This window comes from Dermacentor variabilis, chromosome 1 (assembly GCF_050947875.1).
Source record: "Dermacentor variabilis isolate Ectoservices chromosome 1, ASM5094787v1, whole genome shotgun sequence".
In the NCBI taxonomy this organism is placed as follows: Eukaryota; Metazoa; Arthropoda; class Arachnida; order Ixodida; family Ixodidae; genus Dermacentor; species Dermacentor variabilis.
The window spans coordinates 88,024,213-88,039,535 of NC_134568.1; the positions used below are offsets into that span (position 1 = coordinate 88,024,213).

General features: G+C 45.6%; 1 protein-coding gene across 4 annotated transcripts in view; it reads right to left on the bottom strand.

Annotated features, from left to right (window-relative positions):
* The window catches only part of poe (E3 ubiquitin-protein ligase-like protein poe), a 549,114-nt gene that overhangs the window by 290,081 nt on the left and 243,710 nt on the right, over positions 1-15,323 (bottom strand). For all 4 annotated transcript variants that reach the window (XM_075691124.1, XM_075691117.1, XM_075691109.1 and 1 more), the window contains 2 exons: positions 3,727-5,674; positions 3,154-3,183 (listed from right to left, as the gene is read on the bottom strand). In XM_075691124.1, the coding sequence (XP_075547239.1) occupies positions 3,154-3,183; positions 3,727-5,674 (1,978 nt within the window). The remainder of the gene's footprint in view (positions 1-3,153; positions 3,184-3,726; positions 5,675-15,323) is intronic.

Consider the following 15,323-nt stretch of genomic DNA (forward strand, 5'->3'; position numbering starts at 1 on the left):
AAGTGTTGCAAGCTGAGGTCCACTTTCAAATTCAGCAGTGCCTGCTTAGTATTGTGACTCTGGGTCGAAGACGAGAGACGGACACTTGGAGTAGAAGAAAAGGAGACGAAAGGCTTCATATAATATGTACATATAGCAGGTAATAGCATACAAGTAGCGGCGCTGAAGAGACACCAGACTGACGGGGCAGCTGGTGGCGACTCTCTCTCTAACAATGGGCTAGTTCCGTCTTAAATCCCTTTGGCAGAAATGAGGCAAGATCGCTGCTGCCATCAACTACAACACCTTCCTCTTTTGTCGTGGGAAAAGTCCAAGCTGCATACTGTCAGGATTGGGGGCTCAATCCCATTGTTCGTAATCAGTTGTCAAGATTGGAGTCCGGCATGAATTAGAAGGTAGCTGGCCCATGCCGTCGTCTAACTTATCCACGCTGAGGACGTTGATGAAGGGAAGGACTGCTTCTCATCGAGAACGAGGAATATGGGTTTATTTACAGTATTTACATGCAGTTCATCAGTCAAGCATGACTGCGAGAGAAAAGTACGTCAGTCTAACACGACTGCTTGAGAGAGTGTTGAGCATCCGCACAACATCGGTTTATAAACACTCGGTCCCCCCTTGATTCCAAGGGGACAGAAACGTTCGTCCAGTCATTGTAAACACGCCGCCTCTCCCCGGGACGGCTTACACACACACACGCATACACACACACACAGGTTCACGGTCCGGAACCGACGTCATACAGACTTTGTAGAACTCGGGGCTGACCCACGCAGCGCGGCCGGGTGCCCCTTTGTCTTGCGTCTCGGACGGCGCGTGGGCTGGAGCCACAGACGACGTTCCCGCGGCAACTCCCCCGCTCGCGGCCGACCCGGGTAGGCGATGTCGTGTTGCGGCACAAAGCCTATTTCGTCGAACTCATTCAGTCACAACGGCAACGAGGCTAGAGCGTAACGCCAAGGAAAGTTGCCGCCCCTGTTGCAAGTGGCTGGCAAAACTTGCACTTCAGGTGGCCGTTCTTAACAATACTACTCGTCTCCACGGAAAGGGGTCACCAGTTCTGTGGAATTCTGAAGGCTGTCAGTGGATTCGTCGTGGTGCTCTGTGCCTCGGGGCTCCTCAGTTTAACCCAAGGAAAAGGCTCGGCAGTTTTTTTGAACTTTGAAGGTCGTCAGTGGATGTTTGAAGCCAAGCACAAGGGCAACCACTTCAGAAGAATGAGGGGGGAGCGCCCGCCCATTGCCTCTGATGATAGGCACGCAGCGTGGCACAACACTAGTCAACTCTTGTTGTCGATAGCATGGCATATTCTAACATCCACCGGTGGTTTTGTTATTCAGGCAAGCCTGTGTCAGCACGGCGTGGTTTAGAGACAGGCTGGTTTGCTACCACACTGAGTTGGTTTCTATCTTCTCTGAAATAAAATCATGCAACATGCATTTCGATGTGCGCGCAGAGTATCGCTGCACACAGGGCAATGTGGGCATTTAGGTTTAGCATTGCAATCGGTATATTGAAGACCCCTCCGCAGTGCTGGTGACTTGCAACCATTTGCATTCAAAATTAAAAGACTTTTGTGCCCCTGACATTTCAATTACATCAAGCCACCGTTTATGGCGCACAGTTAATATACTTTATCTCAGTGTAGTTCCTTGCAGCACTGTGGCAGCCGCAGGTCCCTTAGTCAATAAGAAGGTAGAATGTTCCTGAAGATGTGTTCGTCCATGCCACATTGTCTGCTTTGAGTCTGCTTGCCATCCTGTTGATACATGCTCCATGGTTAGTGGATTGGCGCAACAAAGGTCCTGGCATTGTCACCATAAGCTGCTTTACATGAATGTGACAGCGGGGCTTTGCTTCACCAGCATGCTTCTCAGCAGTTCTTTACAGCCTCCTTAGCCATTAGTAAGGGTGGGTGCTCTCATAAATGTTCACTTGTGCCTCATCATATGCTTGGTGTTTATTTTGAGTTTAGCAGCCTCTGTAGATTTAGCAGCATCAAAAAAACAGCTGATCTCAGTAATAGTGACAAAACATAGCTAATGCTTTGCCCTTAGTGTGAGATGATACTAAGATTTTACTAATCATTTTTTGCTGTCAGGGCAGAGGTACAGTAACAAGCGTGAAGTTGGATCGTAGCAGGCAGTCTTAGCTGCATGGGCACTGCCATATTGCTACAAAATCTTGGTTAGGTGGCTATTACGGTTACCAGCAGTAACTGCTACAGTAATTCACAGCATATGATGTGCATGCACAAAGGGCCTAACATGCCATGCATTGCGGTAATGTTTCATGCACCAACAAAAATAAAACTCTCTATTGATGCCAATAATCAGAAAGTTATGCACAGAACTATATTCTGCTACAGAAGGATATTGCCCATGTACACCTCAAACCTTTGGCAGGGCTGCAAGTTACTTGCGAGATAGAGTACAGAGCCAATGCCTGTGGTAGCTGGATGGTAAGCGCAAGTGGCATATGGATGGTATTCAGAGCAAACAAAAAAAGCAAACAAACAAACAAACAAACAAAAAACTTGTCTACATATCATTATCGCGGTATCAGCACGAGTTCATCAGTAGCGATGGACTTCGAAATTAAAAAGATAACATGCTGAACCATAAATGTCGATGGCCACACAGACACAGTGGTGGTGCTACTGTGGTTATCACACTCGCGCACTGGCTGATCGAGAAGAGGCCCTGGAGGAACATATTTGCTATAGCACGCAGTTTTCCTACACCACAGACTAGTCTTCAAAAATTGGCCTCCTCCTTTTTTTTCTGTGTTAGCAAGCTACAACTATAATATAGTAATAACAATAAAAGCACCAGCCTATATTTTTTTGTGTTAAGGCATGTGCGTTGCTCATTTCCGAGAAGTGCAATGTGAATTTAGCAAAACTGTGTGCGATGAACCATTTTCCATATGTATATAATATTCCTCCAAATATATACTATTAAATTCAGTTGCATTCAAGTGCAAACAGTTATTATATGCAAGAACACTTATCAGAGACTTGTCCAGCACTAAACCTATAGTGTTGGCACTGAAATTTCTCATCCTACTAATGTACTATTTTCTTTTAAAAACAACTTTCACAGAGAACTAGTGTAAACAAAATGGATATAAATATGGGATGAGAAGACTTACAATGTGCTCAACAAGGGCTCCTCGAAATGCCTAGAAAGAAACAAATTTCAGTAGGCTTATTTAAAATAATTCAATTGTTATAGAAGCAATAATTTTTTTTATTATAAAGCATGTGCAAAGACAGGCTTAACTGTCTTGTTTAGCTCCACTAAACTAAAACACTTATAAAACAATTAAATTATGCGGTTTTACAAGCCAAAAGCACTTTCTTATTACGAGGCACGGCGTAGTGGGGAGACTGAAAATTTGGACCACCTGGGGTTCTTTAATGTGCACCTAAATCTAAGTACACGGGTGTTTTTGCATTTTTTCCCCATCGAAAAGCGGCTGCCATGGCTGGGATTCAATCCCGCGACCTTGTGCTTAGCAGCCCAACACCATAGCCACTAAGCAACGAAGGCAGGTTAAACTAAAACACTATATGCACACTATAACACTATGCACTATAACACAAACACTAGATAAGTGAAGGTTCAGTATAAAAAAGCAGAGCCAGTACACCATATAGGATATGTAACAATGCTCTGCAATGTCATAATACAGAAGGATCTTCTATGCTTGAATGCATCTTACCTCTAACTTCTTTGCCAGCTGCTGCCGGTGTTTCAGAGTCTCTTCAGTAGCCTTTTTAGAATCTCCTGATGTAGCCACAGGTGTGCGCGCATCAGCAGCACTTGAAACAGCTCCAGAGCCAGGGCCTTGGGCCGGTGATGAGGCCCTACGACGTATTGAGCTGGGCAGTACATTCTCTGATGGAAGTGAAAATGCTGCTGTAGTGGATGCACACACAGGCCCTGTATCTGATGATATCTGTGGGTTGCGTTTGACTAGAGCATGGCAGCTGCCATCTTCTTTGGCACCACAGTCACAGAAAAAGGAGCCAAACTTCGCATATGTTACATCATGGTCCTTGTGGCACACCTTAGCACAGATGGTGCAGACACCTACACCATCCACCATGCGGCATGTGTGGCAGTGGTACCAGTGCTGATTCATGAATTCCTTCTGGGTCATGGTGAAGGTGCACAGCTTGTTGCAAAGAGAGTCTTCATCAGAATCCTCACCACCAGATTCATCATCTTCGGGGCCTAGCTCGTCAGCCCAATCTGAGTCAGGTTCTGGGTGTTGTGCATCACCATCCAGTAGTGGGCTGGCAGCTCCACACCGGCCAACAATGAGCGGTCTCTCAGCCAGAAGCTTGAGAGAGCCCACTAAGTCAGCTACATACGACAGTAAATAGCAAGCAGAGTTCATAATGACCTGGTGCTTCCCACTACTGACATTGTCCTCCAGTTTCTCGAGCACATCCTTCTGGGACAAATACTTCTTGCAGGTCTCAAGCCACTCTGTTGTTGCCTTGAAAAGCTGTAGATGGCCACAACCAGAACCTGCACTAGCCAAAGTGGACATGACAACCATGAGGTCAGAGAAGCCAATGCCTTCGGATGCTGGAGACAAAAGCTGGGTTCCAATCTCAACCAGTGCAGTTAAGAAAGATCCAGCCACTTGAGTTGACACCTTGTTGTTTTCTTTGACAATATAAGTTGTCAGGTTCTGAAGCAGAAGCCGACTTTCTTGAACAGGACTGCTATCCTCACTGAAGTTTGCTCCTTTGGAACCAGTTACAACTTTGCTCAGCCAATTCTGGAGAGATTTCAAATCTAGTTCACTCAACCGGTTCATTCTTGAGAGAGTTGCATTTAACTTTTCCAGGCTTGGGTCTCCTGGATTCTTATCAATTTGTGTGAAGAGCTTGCTAAAGAACTTTAGGACGCGAGTTCCATATGCAGGACTTAGGTTTCCTTCTGCTGCAGACAAGAAAATATTCCAGATGTCTTTATCACAGAAAAATTTCTCCAGGGCCTTTTTGCCAGGCTGCTTGTCCAAGAGGCTCTCCATAAACTTTAGGCACTCATGAAACACTAATTCATTGAGTTCACTTTCCTTATGAGAGTAATTGATAATCAGCTCGTAACAGTTTGCCAGCATTTCTTCATAAACATGTTGTGCAAACTCTTCTGTGTCCGATGACCCAATGATGCCTTCAAGAGCCAGCATTACAAAGTCTGTCTGTGACTCTGTGGTAGCATCTAGCAGCAGTGGCAGCATTGCCCGCGAAAGGTCATTAGAAAATTTGTCTTCCGCAGACCAGCTGTAGACATCTTGAGCAAAGCGCACAATGCATTGAAGTATGCGCTTCAAGCTGGAGTTGATCAGGAATGTGGAGTTTGCTGACAAAGGGGAGAAATGAGCAACCTGCACAGCTGCAATGTAGCTCTCTGATGGAAGGCTGTCATTGGCAAAGTCATTTCTCCAGTTGCAGACATTCACTGCCATTGCATTCCAGAAATCAAGGGTGCTGTCCACTTGTGGTGGCAGATGCGACACAATGGCAGCAACGGTGCTGGACACCTGAGAGCAGCGTCGTGAGGTCATTCGCAGCACGACGTCCATAGCACGCAGGCTTGTTTCTGAGCGTCCTGTTGGTGACAAATCTACGGCCTGAAGCAGAAGACTCCATCTTTAAAGAAACAAGAAGAGACGAGAGGGAAGAAAAGCTGAAGTTATGCATAGGAGCTCTCAAATGCAGTGAATCAAAATAGGCTCCACTTAAAGGTGACCCACAAAAATGAAACTATCATTCCAAACAGTATCTAAATACAGTTGAATCTTGATATAATGAAGTTGTACTTGCAGTGGAAAACTTTGTTAAATTGCGAATTTCACAAATTCCCAGAGCACTCCTTGCGGACAGTACATTATCAGTAATCGCTTATAAACAAATTGCAAGAAGGTCGGGACATAATAGTGAAGTTATGAGTGCCAGCGCACATGGGTGCTGATTGTGCCAAGATCAATGCATCAGTGTATTTCATGCACCCGAGATTAGCACACTGCGTTGCGCAGCACCGTAAACCTTGGACACCATGGCTTACCGTGCTTATCACCTGCAGCAGTCATTAGGTGGCACCCTCAAATTAAAAACAAAAGTGCAAAAAGATACGGATATTGATTCTGAGAAAAAAGAAAAAGTCGCAGTTTCACCCGAAAGGCAAAGCAACGATAGCGATAGCAAATTAGCAGACAGCTATACGAAGTAAGCATAGTAGCTTTATCGGCTTTGTAAACTTGTAAACATTTGCGTACTAACTAAATTAATCATGGTATCGTGCGCACAAGCAAACATGAACACATCTCATTCGATGACCACGCACACCCGCTGTCAGAACGCTGGAGTGAGAAAGCGCGGCAGCAGCAGAGAGCGAATCGACCTTCGTGCTGTCTCTTGCTTCAACGTGAACTGAACTGAAGCCCAAACCCCATGAGGGCGATTTTATGCACGACGGCGACCAGTGACGAAGTGGGCCGTTGCGCGGACAGATCGCTCGTTCTTGTTGCTCAATCGCTCAGTTCTAGAAATCTAGAATTCGTCGCACGTCAGGTGGAAGTGCTATGAGCGACTAGCCAATAGCAAAAAACCAGAACTGAATGTACATCAGTAATGTACTACGGATTGTCACCCGGAACAAGCAAATGACAAAATTTTTAGATGTGCAAGGATAAGAACCCACTACAAGACCCTCAGAAATATGTCATGCTACTCTTTACAGTAAAACACATCAGCTTAAAATAAAGCACGCGTCACGCCAGTTTCGGCATGTTTTTGCTGTCCTCATACCAACAACATCGGGGAGACATCGCTCAAAGTCGTCGCTTGTGTGGGGTATGACTAGCAGGCGACAAGTGAACGCAACAGCCGTCTCCATTACGTCGCTTGTCACCAAACCAAATGCGCATGAAGCCACCAAACATCTTGGCTCTGCCTTTGTGCTTGTCAAAGATTACCTCCAAGATAAGGCACATGGCCTGTATATGAATAGCCATGCGCAGTTACAGCAAGAATAAAGGCGAGACGTGGGTACTAGTGGAAGAGTGCAGATAGACATGTGGGCCCCTGCCCCTTCCCCCCTCTAGCGGGTGCTTAATCAGGCTACTCCGCGATCGCCATTTCCCCACCCACCTTGTGCTGAAGGAATAGTCAGCTCTCGGTTTCTATGAGTGCTCCGAGCTGCCGCACGCATCACAGCCTCTGCAAGTTGTTACGCAAGAAAGGGCACAGCGCTGTTCCCTGCAAACTGTGTCCCAGTGCGTGCGCTTCATCGGCACTTTTGCCAGTCGAACTTTTAATGCGGAAGGACGCTCGTAATTTACTTTTTATAGTATTCCACTATTAGTTATTATTACTATTACTTACTATTACTACTACTTATGTTACTATTACTACAATTAACATTTTTATAGTGTTTTACTAGATTTACTATCCATACAGGCTTTAAGTACATGCTTGTAAAAACTTTGTTAAATTGAAATGGTGTCGTGACATCACAGTAGACTCCCTTTAAGACAAACTCAAAAGTACCATAAAAATTTCTTAATCTTATCAGAGGATTAATTGGCAAAAGATCAGGTGCATCCGAATATCTTACTTCAATACGTTGAAAGACAAAGACTTAAAACGGGAGAAAAACGACATAAAAAGCATTTATTTAGCTGAACTTATTTATAGAAAACTGTTTTCAAGTGGACCAGACCACACTTAAGGCATCTGCGTATATTATCGATTGATTGATCTGTTTTATTGTTATTTTTTTAACTGCGAGGAGTATAGCATGAGCTTCAGCAGTGAAGATACTTGTGTATTTGTTTATTCTTAAATGGGCTACAAAATCTGGACCAATTGCAGCACATGTTGTTTCAGCAGTTTTTGAAGCATCAGTGTAAAATTCTGGACAATTGTACTTACTCTGTAGTGATAAGAAGTGTTTTACAGCTTCTTGGGGTGTATGCTTTTTGTTTGTTTCTGTGAATGAGAAGTCACAATGTATGGTGACTGATTCCCATGGTGCTACTAACTCGTTAGTGTTATGCAGGTGAACGTCCGACAGCAATATGTTGTTTTCTTCACATAGCGACAGTGCTTTCAGTGGAAATGGCTTTGCTAATGTTGGCCGCTTTGCAAAGAGGGTTTGCGTTTCTGTGCTCTTCAACATTTTGTAACACGGGTGTTCTCGGTTGGAACTAATCTTAAGTGCGTACATAAAACTACAATACTTACATTGTTGGTCTAGGTTCCACTGATTAGCTTCAACGTGCAAACTTGGAACAGGGCTAGTACGGAATGCACCTAGAGCTAGTCGCATGCCAAGGTTATGTACAGGATCCAAAATTTTTAAAACAGAATGTGAAGCTGATTGGTAAACGATGATCCCGTAATCGATACGTGTTCTAATCAAACTGTTATAGAGCCAGAGCAAGCATTTCTTGTCAGTTCCCCCCGACTGGTGCGAAAGAATTTTGAGGATGTTCATAGTTCTTAAGCATTTCATTTTTATGTTTTTTATATGTTGCACAAATGAGAGCTTATCATCCAATATAACGCCAAGAAATTTCTGCCTCTTTTTTTACACTAAGCACATACCCGTTCATTGCAATATTCGGTTGAGGATGTATGCCTCTTTTCCGAGAAAATAACACGCATGTCGTCTTTTCTTCATTGAAGAGAAAGCCATTCTTGTCAGCCCATTTTGAAAGCCTGTTCACTCCCAGCTGAATCTGCTTCTTGCATATGGACAGATTGCATGATTTAAAACTTAACTGTATATCATCTACATAGACTGAGTAGGATATAAATGGTGGGAGTGTTTTTTGTAGTGTGTTCATTTTAACTAAGAATAGTGTGCAGCTGAGCACTCCTCCTTGTGGTACACCATTTTCTTGCACAAATACTTTCGACACTACAGTTCCCCACCCTTACTATGTACTTTTGTTCGGACAGGTAGCTTATTATTATGTTAAACATGCTGCCTGACACGCCATACGACGCGAGGTCTTGTATACCTCCAGGTAGTGTCATAAGCTTTTTCGAGATCAAAAAATACTGTTAGACAGTATTGTTTATGAAGAAATGCGTCTCGTATATAACTCTCAAGTAGGACTAGGCTATCTGTTGTGCACCTTCCTGGTCTAAAACCGGCTTGGCGGGGATCCAGAATTCCATTGTATTCCAAAAAGTACATTAATCGGCAGTTTGTCATTTTTTTCAAACACCTTACATACACAGCTTGTTAGAGCGATAGGTCTGTAGCTCTGTACACAGGAGGGGTCTTTTCCATGCTTTAATATTGGTACTACTATAGCTTCCTTCCAACAGGACAGCAATCGACCACTGCAGAAAATTTTATTAAACAGGTATAAGAGGCATTCAAGTGCTTCCTCGGGTAGGTGCTTGACCATCTCCTAGTTAATACTGTCTAATCCTGGCGTAGAGTTTTTGCAGTTGCGCAAAGCTATTTTTAATTCTTGCATCGTGAATGGGCAATTGTACCCATCGCTATGGGATTTGCGGAAGGAGAAGGGTATTGGGGGGGGACTCAGCTAATTTTTTTATGTTAGGAATGCTTTTGTGTAATTCGCGCAAGTAGATATGTGCTCAAAGTGTTCGCCCAAAGGATCTGCTTGCCCTTCTAATGTAGTAGCACTGTCATTTACCATGGGCAAGGGTAGTGTGGTATTCCCCTTCAGCCTTCGAACCCTACTGTACACTTTCTGGCTATCTTTGTATGAGTTTATTGAGCCGATATAATTTCTCCAACTAGCTCTCTTGGCCTCCCAACGAATACGTATTCCATTTGCTTTTGCACGTTTGAAATTTATAAGGTTTTCTTCTGTTGGATATTTGCAAAACGTACGCCATGCTTTGTTTTGTTCTTTTCGTGCTTGCTTGCACTCTTCATTCCACCAGGGCTTAGGATTCACTATTTTACCAGAGGTTTGTGGTATCGATTGTTTCGTGGCATGAATAATGTGTTCAGTTATATAGGCGGTCATTTCTTCAATATCAAGCTGCCTTATGGGTTCAAGGGACATACATGCGAGCTCTTTGAATTCCGCCCAGTTTGCAGCATTTAGCTTCCATTTTTTTGGATTTACAGGTGGGTCATACGTATGTATCGCCTATAAGAAAACTGGAAAATGGTCGCTTCCAAAGGAGTCTGTGATAACAATTCTTTGACATCATCTAGGTTATGCGAAAGCCCTCTGGCATTCCATTGCAATATCTGAACACCCATCATGACAAAGAAGTTTTTGGGAGTGTTCTGTGTAGAGTGATAATGTTATTGTGGTTTTGGTGGAATTATTCAAGGGGTTTTTTTCTTTTTTATGTCCCTCAAGCAAGCTGCGCTTGTCTTTTGGTACCACTGGCACCGATGTACTTGCGTCAACCTCCATCTCCTTCTCATAGGCGGTGGAGGCGGGGTCACGAGGCTCTGGGAGACGTGTCTCGGGCCTCAGTTTTTGCACAGTAATGCAGCCCTGCGAGAGCACGGTCTGCGTGTTGTTGGATTTGGCAGCGCTGGGTGCTGCCTCTGTGGGGGCAGGAGTCCCCCGTGGTTTACTGCGTGTGACCAGGGCGGGCTCTTTAGGCCATTGTGAGAGTGCCCCCTGCCTTGTCCCCACAGCGGCAAAACTTTCGTTGCGAGGAAATGTAAGTCGCCTTCGCGCTTCAGAGAATGTGATGTTTTCATTGATCTTAACCCTTTGAGGGTCGATGCCGTAAATATACGGCGCCGCGAACAGTTCCGAAAATGGTCGATGCCATATATTTACGGCGCCGTCTGTACATTTAAAATGCGTGCTAATTTCCTAACTTTTTCTTGCCTGGCATGTGCTGCCACTATGTGAAAATACATGGAATTTTTTTCTTGCGTCTCTCTCTTTCGGTTTTCTTTGTATAAATTTTTTTGCTCTAGCGCGTCTGCTACCGCTCGCGCATTGGCGCCTTCGCGGGCGCGCGGCGGTTAGTTTCGGTTTTGTTCCGAACGCAGTTTCGGCTTCTTTCGCTCGCAAAACTGATGGCTATCTCGTTCTTATCACTCAAAGGGTGACCGCCTGTTACGCGCTCGTTTGTTGCTCACAGAGGTCCGCATACGAAGGATGCTGCTGTGCATGCGTTTCCTTTTTGGCACTTTATTCAGAAGTTGCCTCCCACGGCTGCTCAGGGAAGCAGTACCCAGAGGAGGTGCCACGTCTGCGCCAACACCACTCGGCAGCAAAAACGTCGCAAGGACACAAACTACATGTGCGCTGAGTGCAACAAACCGCTCTTTGTGGAGCCATGCTTCAAGGAATACCACACGCTGAAAAAATATTAGTGCAAGAAAACATTTGAGACTTACGAAAAATTTTCATGTGCGCATTCTTATTGTGTATTTTTCTCGTGTGGACGTTGTGTATAACAATGCGCCAATTTTTAAAAAATTCCTAACTTTACTTGCTATTTTTATTGTTTTTCATGAATAAACAGTACATATATGCCAACGCAAAACATTTTTTTCTCACTTTACGGTCACCCTAGAAAAATTACGGTAAATTTTTTCCAAATAGGCCCCTCTGAATAATTTAAATGTGCAATAAAAAGAATCGACCCTGGGTGGTCGCATATGGCGAAAAAAATCGACCCTCAAAGGGTTAAGGGCAATAATTTCTTTCTCTTTTTTCTAGATTGGGCACGACCGTGAGAATGCAGGATGATTCCCTTCACAGTTAGTGCAGTGTGATTCAGCATTACAATTATCAGATGGATTATCGTTAGAACTGCATTTGGCACACGTTAACTTTTCTCTGCATGTCTGAGAGCTGTGCCCGAACCTCTGGCATTTGAAACAACACCTAGGATTGGGGATATAAGGCCTCACACGGATTTTCACATAGCCTGCTTCGACTGAGTCTGGTAGTGTGGTGGAGCCGAATGTTAGCATTACAAGTTTTGTGGGAATTTGTGTTATTCCGACGGATCATGATTCTTTCAACTTTGGTCACATTTTGTTCTGCAAAGCCTTCAAGCAATTCTTCATCACTAAGGTCAAGCATGTCTTCATCAGAGATTACTGCACGAACACTGTTCATCGAATGGTGCGCCGTGACAGTTACTGCTATGTCACCAATGAATTTGAGGTCTGAAAGCTTTTTAAGTTGCTCTTTGTCTTTCAGTTCCAGCAGGATGTCGCCATTAGCCATCCTTGTACCTTTGAATCCTGGGACAAATGTGTCTCTTAGGCACTTCGAAACTTTGAAGGGAGATAGTTTTCTGGCTGTTATATTGCCGTCACTGTGGATCACATGGTACCTTGAAAAGTTGTCGTAGCTCTTGAAGAAAAATCTAGTGGTTGCTTTGCTGCGCCCCCTTTTTAGAGGATGATCAGTTAGGGAAGTGGAAGGAGTAGCCATAATAAAACATTTGTCTTCGGCAGCAGTGCCAGCCGCCCACCACCGAGCTCAACATGAGGACGCCACAAGGCTTGTATCTCAAGACTTGCGCACACCAGCTGTACGCCACCACTATAATCGTACATGGTGCAACCAAGGCTGGTTAGCCACACAAGGTTAACCCTAGCCGCCAAGAAATTAGAGTGGAAAAAAAAAAAAAGATAAGGAAAGGAGTGGAGAGAAGGAAAGGTGCAGAAGAAAGATTATAGATGGAGAGGGGACAGGAAAAGGCGACTGCCGATTTCCCCCAGGTGGGTCAGTCCGGGGGTACCGTCTATGTGAAGAAGAGGCCAAAGAGGCGTGTTGCCTCCGCCGGGGGGGTTTAAAGGTCCAAGCACCCAGCATCGGCTCAACCCCCAGGAGCCCCCTTTCCTCAGACACGGTTAAGCAGCGCACGGCTACGTGTGGGAGGGGCCAACCCTCGTGTGCTCGGGTACGTGGTATCGCAACACACCAAACGCCTGCTGACACAGCTTTGTGTTGCAATCGGAGCATCCACACAAAGGGTGATGGCCACAGCCACAATCAATACCCTTCAAGGATTAACCTAAGCACATCTTTCACCACAATACCACAGACTCCCCACCACTGAAGCTGGGCGTGAGATCCTGAGACAATTTCCTTATGCTCCATCATTTAACGAGAGCAAGTGACATCAACTCCCTCCGAACATACACAGCCAATACCACATCCAGCCCCTACTCAGAAACATGCACCCAGAATTTCACGTCGAAAGCTGTAAACTTCGAGCCAAGGCACTACAATGCAGCTACAAAAAGGCTGAAGGAGTCTACTATGTGGACACTGCAGCCTACACCACTAGGCATCGTTATGCTCTAGCAGTCGTAGACAACCAGTGCAACACTGATTGTTCAGTATCAGTCAAGACCACCTCAGCAGGCAATGCAGAAGAGGCTCCCATTGCCCTCGCATCAAGGTTACCTGATTGCGATGACATCATTAGTGACTAAGACTGCTATCCAGAACTTCAGTAGCGGCTACATTACCAACCTCGCACACTCTGTACTTGTCGCTCACCCACAAGAAAACAACATCGCTCTCGTCTGACCTCCAGTACATCAAAGACTCCAAGGCAACGAAATGGCACATGCCGCTGCTCGAGGATTCATGGACCGAGTGGCTGCAAATGCGGGCCCAACTCTAGAACCCAATGACTCCCAACAACACACCAATAAAGACACACTCATCACATTCCATGAAGTTTGCACACATTACAGACAACAAGGCCTAATGTACCACCTCTCTCTGTGCCTAGCACGCACCACAGAGAAATACTGTGGTGCCAACTACCAAGTCTCACTTTTCTTACCCCGCGCACTTTGCTCTTATTCTTTCCCGTCACATGCCCAATGCCCAAGTGTCACTTCTGCCCTGTCCCGATAGCAGATATCTCCCATATCATGTGGCAATACCACACCACAACCCCCCCCCCTCCCCCCCGCACCCTCAAACATTAATTAGTAGCGAGGAGCTGTGGGAGACTGTCCTGCACAGCTCCGATCCCATACTACAGGAGCGAGTCCCGAGGCGGGCTGAGGAGGTAACGGAGACCTACCACGACTGGTAGACAGACGTCTAGCCGCATAATGTGGTGATGGATGCCTGCTGGGACTCTAGCACATAGACTTCCCTGCCCCCCCCCCCCCCCAGCCCCGCCCCTTTCTTAAAAAGGGAAATAATGTTTATTCACTCATTCATATCTTGAACACTATCTGCTTTCGGGGCACAGTCTAGGTGGGCTGATGGCTTTTAGCTTTGCGTGTGTTGTGTTCTCGCTGCTCAGTTTGCATTGAAGCGATAGACAGCGTGCGTCCACAGTCACCGAGCATGATGTGTTCAGTTTGCCTGTGCGCGCTGACACCATACTTGTTAACCCAGTAAGTTCATGTTTACAAGGGGCGTTATGCACTGGCGGCCGCTGCATATGGCGCAGCCGTACGAGCCGTCTTGAATACCATCTGCGATGAGGACAGTCTAGGCACACCGAGGCCCGATAGCTTTGTATACGCTATAGCACCTGTACACTTGCGCGTCACCCGCATTCATGAAGTGAAACATCACTGTCTCTTTGTTTCCGCCTCTTGTTTTTGCCTAAGTCCACGGACGATGTACGCGACAGGCCTGCAGTAGGGTAACCTGATGCACACGCCCCCTGGTACGGCACATCAAGGCACCCTAGCCTCGAGTATCGGTAGCGGTGGCAGTCACTCCGAATGTTAGTCTTAACCAAAGAGTATGTCTGAGGCAGTTCATTTTAAGCGGACTTCATTATATGCAAGAACAACAGGGGGGCTCTGGGACCCAAGGCCCCTGCTGAGCCCCCCCGGCGATACCAAAGCTTACTCCTCCCCCCCCCCCCCCCCCCCCCCCACACACCCCAAGTGTCATTACCAGAGTTTTGTTGCCCACATCATTTCATCATCGCGGTGCTCATTGTTACATCCGAGTACAGTCAAACCTGTTTATAACAAACTCGATAGTTCTGCAAAAAGTGTTGTTATACATGTATAGTTTACTATATGCGGACTCACCCTTAAAAACCGACAAAAACTAATTGCACTGATGCTGGCGTCAGCAGTTACAATTCGGCAGCAATTTAGTTCAGAAACCAGACGTTAAAGGGACCCTGAAACGCTTTTGACGATTTTCTACAAACGTACTGAGCCGTTAGAGTAGGTCCTTCTGATCATTAATTGACACATCTAAGTGCTCTGCGTAAAGCGTGTAATTTATTATAAGGCTTTTAAAAATGCACATCGCTGCCGATCGCAGCGCACTGCTCGGCGGAATTTTAAGCCGCCCCTACCCATATGACCAAAATC